This window comes from Portunus trituberculatus, chromosome 48, assembly GCF_017591435.1.
Source record: "Portunus trituberculatus isolate SZX2019 chromosome 48, ASM1759143v1, whole genome shotgun sequence".
NCBI classification, from domain to species: domain Eukaryota; kingdom Metazoa; phylum Arthropoda; class Malacostraca; order Decapoda; family Portunidae; genus Portunus; species Portunus trituberculatus.
The window spans coordinates 12621449-12632867 of record NC_059302.1 but is presented as its reverse complement, the minus strand read 5'-3'; the positions used below and the strand labels follow the sequence as shown (position 1 = coordinate 12632867).

The following is an 11419-nucleotide window of genomic DNA, read 5'->3' as shown; positions in this document are numbered from 1 at the left end:
CAAATCAATGCTGTTTGGGAAGCTAGTGGCCATTTGGCCAGCATTCATACATGGTAATCTTGGTTACCAATTTCAAGTTGCAGAAGCTGATAATTTTCTAAGTCACCACTTTGTGGCTAAAGATTACTTGCAAGCTTCTCATCAACTCTATCTTTCATTGTTAATGCATATGGAGCTCTGAGGGGTGGAAAGAGATTACAGTCAACATTTAGGTGTCACTCAAAAAATTCTGCCAGCACTAAAATAGCAGGACAGACCACCAGTCACTAAACACCCACACCATGACCAATGATTTATACTAAAGTCTGTTACACTTGACATAAGGCAACAATTTTTTCACAATTGCAAATTAATACAAGCATCAATAAAAAAAAAAAAAAATTACAGTACAAAAAGAACAGAGAAGCAAGGAAGCAAGGAATCCACTCATTTAAAAAAAAATAAATCACTTTATATTGTCCATGTATGTACTTTAGAATGAGAAATGAAGAGCAAGTTTACTAAAATAATGTCAAAAACTGAATTAGTGTGGAAAGTTATGTTTTACAAAGAAAATGCAATGGGCATGCAACCACTTAACTGAGAATTCATTATCCAGCACCTTAAGTTAGGACTGATTCATAAGAGGGAGCCTGTAACTACTGTGGCTGTCATACTAGTTAAAGGGAGGCCACAGATGACACTGCTCTAGTTGCCACTAACGGTGAAACAACTTACATTTATTCACAGATGCAAATATGCACTATATATATATATATATATATATATATATATATATATATATATATATATATATATATATATATATATATATATATATACATTTCTTTTTTTCCAACAGTACATACAATATTTCTATGGGTAACATGTACTAGTTTCCCAACTTTCCACTATTCAAGGTGAATGTTATCTAATTTTGAAGAAAGTTACCATCTTGTGAAAATATTTAAAAAACAAGAAATAAGTTATGAGAGAGAGAGAGAGAGAGAGAGAGAGAGAGAGAGAGAGAGAGAGAGAGAGAGAGAGAGAGAGAGAGAGAGAGAGAGAGAGAGATCCCCTTTAAAGTAAGGAAATGTCTCAAAGGTTACTGTTTCATTGATAAAAAAAAAAAAAAAAAAAAAAAAAATAGTACAATGCACTTTGAATTTCTTCCAAAACAAATTATTACATTACTGGGCATAAATGTCTTCTCTAAGAAGAAAATTACCAATCCAACCAATGAGAAATTATTGCTGCAAAATATCTAGTATTCTGAAAGCATTCTGAGAAATTCACAATCATCCCCTACCAATTCACACACAAGATGTGAGAACTCAGAATGTTTGTAAAGTTAGGCAAAAACATCGTATGTAAAATTTCATTACAAATTCATGCATGTTTGCAAGTCATTGTGTGGGTTTATTAGAACATGAAATGTCATAGACCATCAGTAGCCAGAATAGCAATTGTCTGTGCATTGTAACAGTAGAATGGCATGTTACGGAGAGCCAAGGTGTATTGGGTGTACTTGGGTGGTTCTGTGGGCCTAAGAAGAAAAATTTTTGTATCAAGCCCCTAATCAAATAGAGAGGAAAAATTATGAGAAGGGATATTGGAGTTGAGTGTATGGTAGTATTATTAGTGTGAGCATTAAGTGTACTACAATATGTACAAGGCAGAATAGAGTAAGGAGAGGTATTTAGCATTGCGTGAATTGGCACCCAAGGCAATGGATTTGAGTGGGGTCAGGGAAGGACATGACTTGGGCTGAAGGGAATGGCACTCTCCTCAGATTTTGGTGGGGTGTGGACGCATGGTGACCAGCTGGGTTGGCGCTGTAGGACAAAGGCGACCACACAGTTTTGATCAGGTGGGTAGTGTGTTTTTAAGGGAGATTCGTGTAAGATATTTTCAGCGAGTGGAGGGTGTTATTATGTGGAGTTGAGTAGTGGATTTGAGTGGGGAGAGAGTGTTGAGGGGGTGTTTCAAGTGTCTCTGTTGTTTGTTCAGAGTCCCATGTCATTTTCATTGTCTTTGTTCTAATGTACTTTATTATATTTCAAATATATGTAAAGTTGATTTGGAACAGAGTCTTTCTTTCAATGAAAATCCCGGCCTGTAAGTTATAGCATGGAGAAAGTAAACTAACATTTTCAAAATAAAAAATTTTACAGACTGACTGAGAAGCAGATAGCATCATGTGGCATGAGATTTGGTTTAGTAATGCCCTTTACCATTATGTCTTAATACGACAATAGATGACCAGCCATGCACAAACACTCAGTGTTGTGCCTACTCTTGGCCTGTAACACTAAGACAGAAGACTAGTCCTCATGTATCATTATAAGAAAACTGGTTGATATCATTATCATCATTATAAGACAGCAGGTAAGGAAAATGGATAATCCTGCACAGCTTTGGAATCAAGAGAGCCAATAAATTAGTAATGTACTTCACTAGAAATTATGGAGTCTTTGGGAATTCAATAGTATTTTGCAGATGTTAAGCAAAGTACTCTATATACATATAGTGATGCAGCAAAGATAAAATAATTCTGATGTTGTATCCTCATGCAAGGATCAGTTACTCTGTGGAGGTCTAACAGCTAAGATAAGAGGGAATGCCTGTGGGGTGTAGCTGTAAGCTATATAGTGTGCATATGGGTGCTTCGACTGCCTGTTCCCACTGAGAAAGGATGCTGACCAGTTTAGCCTGATTTTTTGTACTATTATATGGACAGAGTTGGAGGCCATGAGTAAAGGGAGAAATATTCAAATTAGGAACTTATGGTGTGTGTGTATTTACCTAGTTGTAGTCTTACAGGGCCTGGGCTTTATGCTCGTGTGGCCCCGTCTCCGTGTGTGTGTGTGTGTGTGTGTGTGTGTGTGTGTGTGTGTGTGTGTGTGTGTGTGTGTGTGTGTGTGTGTGTGTGTGTGTGTGTGTGTGTGTGTGTGTGTGTGTGTGCGTGTGTGTGTGTGTAATTCACCTCAGTCGCCTGCTGGTCACCCAGCCAGTCTTCCCCATTACAGAGCGAGCTCAGAGCTCATAGACCGATCTTCGGGTAGGACTGAGACCACAACACACTCCACACACCGGGAAAGCGAGGCCACAACCCCTCGAGTTACATCTCATACCTATTTTACTGCTAGGTGAACAGGGGCCACACATTAAGAGGCTTGCCCATTTGCCTCGCTGCCCCGGGACTCAAACCCGGCCCTCTCGATTGTGAATCGAGTGTGCTAACCACTACATTATACGGTATGTGTGTGTGTGTGTGTGTGTGTGTATTTACCTAGTTGTAGTTTTACAGGGCCTGGGCTTTATGCTCGTGTGGCCCCGTCTCCATATGTGTGTGTTTCACTGTTTGATCTGCTGCAGTCTCTGACGAGACAGCCAGACATTACCCTACGGAACGAGCTCAGAGCTCATTATTTCCGATCTTTGGATAGACCTGAGACCAGGCACACACCACACACCAGGATAACAAGGTCACAACTCCTCGATTTACATCCCGTACCTACTCACTGCTAGGTGAACAGGGGCTACACATGAAAGGAGACACACCCAAATATCCACCCAGCCGGGGAGTCGAACCCAGGTCCTCTGGCTTGTGAAGCCAGCGCTCTAACCACTGAGCTACCGAGCATGTTGTTTGTGTGTGTGTGTGTGTGTGTGTGTGTGTGTGTGTGTGTGTGTGTGTGTGTGTGTGTGTGTGTGTGTGTGTGTGTGTGTGTGTAAGTTTAAGGCACCTAAAATTCCATACATGTCTGACAAGCTGAGCAAGTCTTTAACCACATTGCACTTTCCAGTCACACACCAAATTTGCCCTGATAACAGATATGAAGCTATGCAACACTGTAACAGTAGATGCATGAAGTGATATATTGTGATATATTATATGAAAACGTTAAGTATATTGGTTGGCTATGTGATATTCCTATTACTATCATCTTGGATGGAAAGAAATTAATTATCTGAAATACATTGCAGTATGTTCTCATACTTTCATTCTATTATCACTTGTCTCCTTGATTTCCTAAAGAAATTTATGATACTCAGGCTTATGTAGCAAAGTGAGGGAGCAAAGGTGACAGGGCCAAGTACAGGTGGAGGATGTTTGGTCACAAAGATTTCTATCATGTACATATATCATAATGTTCACACATTTTGATGAAACTTTGATAACTGATGATGAAGCTGCTTTTCTTCATTTTCATATCACAGAGAAAAAAAATGTAGATATTTTATAACTTTATATAAAGAACATACTGCTGTGTATATGAATCATGAACAAGGATTTTTGAATTCTATATATATGTACAGTACACACACACAGTTCCTGAGTGCACATTGTAGTACATACACTGCAAAAGCAGCAAACTGTTAAAAAATATATAAGTTGCATAATAGCTTATACAAACAGTCCTGAGTTGCACTTTGAGTCAATATGTAAAGGCAAATGATGCAAAATCTACTTTTGTAAGATCTGTAAACACAAATATTACGGAAATATCAGTAATTCAGCTGTAATTCCTGACAATTAATTAACTTTTGTTTAAAATAGTGATTCATTGTTGATGGTTTGCACACCTCACACAAGTTTTGACATGAAAAAGTGAAAGGAAGCTGAAGATATCATTAAAATGTACCCTGGTGTAAATCACATAATTTGAAGATCTATCCTTAATAATTAACAATTACACAACTATATACACTATATATGCCAAGTATTTGATTACTTATATACTTTTAACTATGCAGTTGTGTATAAGCACCTCTTCCTTGTAATGTGAAGGACTGGTTAACAATCAAGCCACAATGATTGCCATGGTTCAAGTAGTCCAGTTGTCTTGGAAAGTCCTCCCACAACCACCATAAAAAATGCAATTCATGAAAAGAAAAAAAAAAAAATCCTACATACATGTGAAGCATTACTGTCTGAGATTATACAGGGTCAAAACTAAAGGAAAATCACCCACCCCTATTTACCCACTTATTGGTATATCCTTGAGAAAATATGGCAATGCATACAAACAGCCCACACGTGTGCCCCTGTGTCCACCACCTCCAAGCACACTCCACACACTCATGCACCATACATAAATTACTACACATTGCATCTTAAAACCTTATTACTCCATGTGATATCCTACTCCTTTTACCTATAGTACATTACATCAAATATATATGAATCTTTGCATAGTGTTAGCTAGAATTATATTTATCTAACAAATTTTAAAACAGGATTTATACAAGTGAGGTATTTTCATTGTATGGCATTCTGCTCAAGACCTGCATCAGTGATCTTATGTTGTAGTTATGAGATTTTCTTTCATCAATACAGAGATCAATGGCTGACCATGTTTCAAAATCAAAAGAAAATACTGTATCTATGTCATTGCTGAATTCATAATTTACCAATTACTAAAAAAAGTCACATAGATAACACTGTAATAAGTAAAATAAACACAGTTAATGTGTATGCATAATATACATTAATTGTAAAGGAAACGTTAATTTCTGAACAATGTATTTCTATGAACACCTATTTCAAATCAAGAAACTCTTAATGAGAATCAAAAAGTAGATATATTCAATGGCACTACCATACAATGTCATGGCCGGCGTGGTCACTACAGCAATCACACAGTATCCAGCTTAAGCAACTACACTCTGGACTCTCCAAGTTCTGTGTCTGTGCCTTCAGATCCCCGGCCCTGGAAATAAAGATCAGAAAAAGAAAACATTAATTGCCAAAAAGCTCTAAACATGTAATACATAGAACATTCTATGTATTATTCTAATCAGTACACCATGGATGTTGATGTTAACCTAAACAATGGATCTGTTTGTCTTTTCTACTTCTGGTTTTCTCTGATAAGCAAGGATATAGCAGTGAGTTCATCATAATAGTCCTCAGTGAGGTGTATGAAATTATGCAATTCTCAAGATTAACAGTAGTCACTTAACTATAAGACAAATCTGGGAGGTCTAAAGATGGTTTTGTAAAACAAATTTTGTACACACATTTCAGGGGGAAATGATGTATCTAAGATAAACACTTGTGTAGAAGCACATACAAAATCATTTAACAAATCAAAAGACCTGTCATTATAAAAAGACAGGTATTAAGTCTTCTAGCATCTATTTTCAAATGAAGGAGTTTCCAGTTATAATAGAGACATATAGAGGTTTACACAAGACAATTTGTAAGTGCCTGCAAACAAGAGCAAAATGCAGCTGTGATTTGCTGAATTGTCAGAGTAGTCAGAAAATCACTCTGTTGCTTATGAGTTGTCTAATGAGAATGACTACTAATGTAAGGTAGAACATACTCGGAAAATTGTTTACTAATAACCATTGATTGTATCATTACATACAAGAAATTAATACAATATTGGAATTTACTTAGCTATAATAATAAAGAAAAATAGATTCAGAATTTTCTTTATATTATCATTGAGGATGTGTGTGTGTGTGTGTGTGTATTTACCTAATTGTATTTACCTAATTGTAACATACGGGAAAAGAGCTATGCTCGTGTTGTCCCGTCTCCATATCTATTAATGTCCAGCTTTTTCTTAAAATCATGAATATTCCTTGCGTTGACCACTTCCACGTCTAAACTATTCCATGCTTCCACCCTTCTATGAGGAAGCTATATTTTTCACATCTCTCCTATAAGTGGCCATTTTAGTTTTTCCCATGCCCTCTCGACATTCTTCCATTCCACATACACAGATCTTCCCTATCCATTTTTCCATGCCAATCATCACTCTGTATATTGCTATCAGGTCTCCCCTTTCTCTTCTGTTTTCCAGGGTTGGAAGTTGCATTCTTTTCAGTCTGTCTTCATAAGTCAAATCTCTTAAGTCAGGCACCATTTTGTTGCAGCCCTCTGTACTTTCTCTAGTTTCCTTATGTGTTTCTTTAAGTTCGGAGCCCACTGTATTGTTGCATATTCAAGCCTCGGTCTTATCATTGCAGTAATTATTTTCTTCATCATTTCTTCATCTAAATATCTGACGCCACTCTTATGTTCCTCAATAAGTTCAATACTTCTCCAATTATTTTGTTTATATGTCTCTCTGGCGATAGGTCATTGGTAATTGTCACCCCAAGGTCTTTTTCTTCATGACTGGTTTTATGTCTTCATTTCCTATCTTGTACATACTCCTGATTCTTCTTTCACTCTTGCCAAACTCTATTTTCTTGCATTTTGTCGTGTTGAACTCCATTTGCCATGTACAGCTCCATTTCCATATTCTGTCCAAGTCTTCCTGGAGTAGTTCGCAATCTTTGTCACATCTCACTTTTCTTAACAATTTTGCATCGTCTGCAAATAGGCTCACATAACTGGACACCCCATCCACCATGTCATTTATGTAGACTGCGAACATTACTGGTGCCAACACTGATCCCTGTGGAACTCCACTCTCCACCAATCCCCATTCTGATGGTCTGTCCTTAATTATTGTTCTCATTTCTCTTCCTACCAAAAGTCTTCCATCCATTTTAGTAAACTGCCATGCACTCCTCCTACCATTTCAAGTTTCCAGATCAGTCTCTGGTGTGGTACCTTATCAAAGGCCTTTTTTAAATCCAGATATATTCCATCAGCCCAACCATCTCTTTCCTGTATTACATCTATCACCCTCGAATAGTAACATATCAGGTTTGTCGTGCATGAACGCCCTTTCTAAAACCAAATTGACACTCACAAAGTATGTCATTTTCTCCAAGAAGTCTGTCCATCTATTCTTCACCACCCTCTCACACATCTTAGCTACCACACTTGTAAGTGACACTGGTCTATAGTTCAATGGGTCTCTCTTGTTACCTGATTTATAGATTGGGACAATGTTAGCTCTTTTCCAGTCTTGGGGCACTACACCTTCCCTTAATGAGGCATCAATTACTTCACAAACTTTTTCTGCCAATTGCTCCCTGCATTCTCTTAAAATCCATCCTGATACCCCATCAGGTCCCACAGCTTTTCTCACTTCTAAACTCCCCATCATGTTCTTGATCTCCTCCACAGTTACTTGAAACTCCTTCATAATCCCTTTCTGTTCCATTACCAGTGGTTTGTCAAAAGCAGTCTCCTTTGTGAATACCTTCCGAAAGCATCCATTCATAGCCTCTGCCATTTCCTGGGATCTTCACTGCATACTCCATTTACTTCTAAACTTTCAATACTTTCTCTATTTTTGATGTTGTTGTTCACATGTCTGTAAAAAGCCTTGGTTGGTCTTTACATTTATCAATTATATCCTTTTCTTGTTTCTTTCTTTCTTCTCTTCTAATCAACACATATTCATTTCTTGCTCTTTTGTAACTTTCCCACTGCTTAATCCGTCTTTTCCTTCTCCACCTCTTCCATGCATCCTCTTTTCTTGTTCTAGCCTTTTCACATCTATCGTTAAACCAGTCCTGCTTTCCAACTTCTCTATGTTGTCTTATTGGTACAAATTTTTCTCACCTTCTTTGTATATTTTTATAAATTCCTTCCACTTTTCATTTGCTCCTTAGCACTCTTGAATTTCATCCAATTTGTCTCTTGAAAGAATTTCTTTAGGTTTCCAAAATCTGTCTTGGCATAATTCCATCTTCCCACTTTATATTCTTCATTTCTTCTAGATTTCTCTTCATCTATCACCTTGAACTCCAAAACTGCATGATCACTCTTTGCTAAAGGGCACTCCACCCTCATCTCCTCAATGACCATTGGCTCTGTACTAAAGACCAAGTCCAGTCTTGACGATGCTCCCTCTCCTCCAAACCTAGTATCTTCTTTGACCCACTGAGTTAACACATTTTCCATTGCCAGTGTCAATAGTGTATTTCCCCATGTTGTCTCTGATCCTTCCATTGACCAGTCCTCCCAACACACCTCTTTACAATTAAAATCTCCCATCATTATAGTTCGTTCACAGCCACCCAACATTTCTTCCAGACATGTTCCTGTATCACTTATCATTTCTTCATATTCCTGTACTGACCATGCATTTGTCTTAGGTGGTACGTACACCACTATGTAGTGCCTCTTTTTTTCCTTCATTAGTTTCTGCTCTGATCTTTAGCACTTCTGCCTTTCCCATACCTTTTTTCACTTGATCCACCTTTATATCTTTTTTTAACCAGCAACATCACTCCTCCTCCCATCTTACCTACTCTATTTCTTTTCCAAACATTATATTTCCCTTCTCCAACCATCATCAGGTCTTCTCCCTCTCTCAGTTTTGTTTCAGTAAGACCCACAATATCTGGGTTCTTGTCCCTCAAGTAATCGTTGAGTTCTAAAATCCCGATATCACTCCATTTATGTTGGAATACATTACATTTCGCTCATATGTAAGTTTCTTTAGTCCTTTCTTGCTGTACTTTTCTGGGTTATGAACCACTTCCTCAGTCTCATATCCAAGATTCTCCAGAAAAACTCTTTCTTCTCCTCTTCTGTCCTCTCTTCATTTTTTTCAAAGCCTCCTTTCTCAACTCATTTAACATTTCTCTTTCCTTTTCACCGAGATCTCTTCTCAACCAAATCTTCCTTGTTGTTTCCTGCTGGGCTAGCCTCCATGACTTCTCCACCAATTCATCTACATCCTTTTGTGACTTAAGTTTGATTCTTATTGGCCTCATACCTTCTCTTGTGAACTTTCCAATTCTATGGAAGTCCTCTATTTCTTGTACTAGGTCTTTTCCTCCTCCTGCACCACATTAATGATATTATTTATCACCTTTTTATGTTTTCTCTCTCTCCATTTTACTCGGTGTCTTATCCTCCTCCACACCAAATATCACCACACATCTCTTTTTGTCTACAGTTTCCCTCACCAATGTCTCATTTGACTTAATAACCTTCACCACTTTCTCAGCTATCTTCTCTTCTATGATCTGTTGATCTATAATTTCAGCAAGGCCCAAAGTTTTCTCCCCAGACTCTTTGATTTCCTTTTCCAGACTTGCAACTTTGTAATTTACCTCCTTTCTTTCCACTTCCTGACTTTTTTTCCATTCAGCCTGCTTCTCCATCACTTTTCCTAGAGATTCTCCACATTTTCGCAATTCACTTTAATTAGCTTAACTTCCTCTTTCAGTGCTGCATTTTCCTTCTTCATATCGGCACAGTCTCTCTTTACATTGTCATAACTCGTTTCCAGGCCCTCATACTTTTCAAACAGTTTTCAATTTTACCTTCTAACTCCAGAATTTTCTTCACATAAGCGCTCTTCTCCATTATTCCTTGAAACCCTGTGAAGTCTGATTCATCTTTCGAGTTCACGGCCGCCATGTTGCGCAGATGTAAACAAACCAGCTGATGGCTCAAACGCAGGCTACAGTTTATATTTACCTTCACTGGACATTATTTTGCTAATCAACAGTTAACATGACTATATGGAGACGGGACAAACATTACCAGCTCCTTTCCCACCTTGGTTACTCTTAGGTAACTGTAGAATTATAGATGATTGCTCTGGAGCTCAGCGACCACCTCCGCCATCGACGATGTCCCGTGTGTGTGTGTGTGTGTGTGTGTGTGTGTGTGTGTGTGTGTGTTTACCTACTTGTATTTACCTAGTTGTAGTTTTACAGGGCCTGGTCTTTACGCTCGTGTGGCCCCGTCTCCATATCTACACTTATCCAATTTTTCTTTAAAACTATGTACACTCTTTGCTGACACCACTTCCTCACTCATACTGTTCCAAGTCTCAACACATCTTTGCAGGAAACTATATCTTTTAACATCTCTCAGACATCTTCCCTTCCTCAGTTTTTTACTATGCGATTTTGTGCTTCTAATGTCATATTCTTCTCTCAGGATCAGTTTCTCATTATCCACTTGGTCCATTCCATTAATCAATTTATAAACTTGTATCAGATCCCCTCTCTCCCTTCTCTGTTCCCTTCAAATTCTGGAACCATTCTTGTAGCCATTTTTTGTAGTCTCTCCAACTTCCTTATATATTTCTTTTTATGGGGGGTCCACACAACTCCTGCATATTCCAATCTGGGTCTTATTATAGTACTTATCAATTTCTTCATTTCTTTGTCCATGTAGTGAAATGCTAATCCAATATTCCTTAGCAAATTACGTATATGTCTCTGAAAATTCTATCAATATGGCTTACCAGTTCATTGTTTTCTTCCCTTGTCACTTCCAAGTCCTTTTCCTTTTTTCTTTTTTACTTTCTCTAGTTCTACTCCATCTCCCATCTTATAGATTCCCACTGGTCGTCTTTCACTCTTTCCCATTTCCATGACATGGCTTTTGTCCACATTGAATTCCATTTCCCTTTTTTTACTCCATTTCCAAATCTTATTTAGGTCTTCCTGCAGTATTTCACAATCCTCTTTTTGCTTTATAACTCTGCACAGTTTCGCATCGTCCGCAAACAGATTTATGTAGCTGTTCACTCCCTCTGGCATGTTGTTAATA

At 37.9% G+C, this 11419-nt stretch overlaps 1 protein-coding gene across 1 annotated transcript in view; it reads right to left on the bottom strand.

Moving 5' to 3' along the window:
- Positions 1–3668: 3668 nt before the first annotated feature.
- The window catches only part of LOC123498858 (protein lin-28 homolog), an 86112-nt gene continuing 78361 nt past the window's right edge, over positions 3669–11419 (bottom strand). Inside the window, exon 5 of the mRNA XM_045246336.1 lies at positions 3669–5696. Within this exon, the coding sequence (XP_045102271.1) occupies positions 5646–5696 (51 nt within the window). The 3' untranslated portion in view covers positions 3669–5645. The remainder of the gene's footprint in view (positions 5697–11419) is intronic.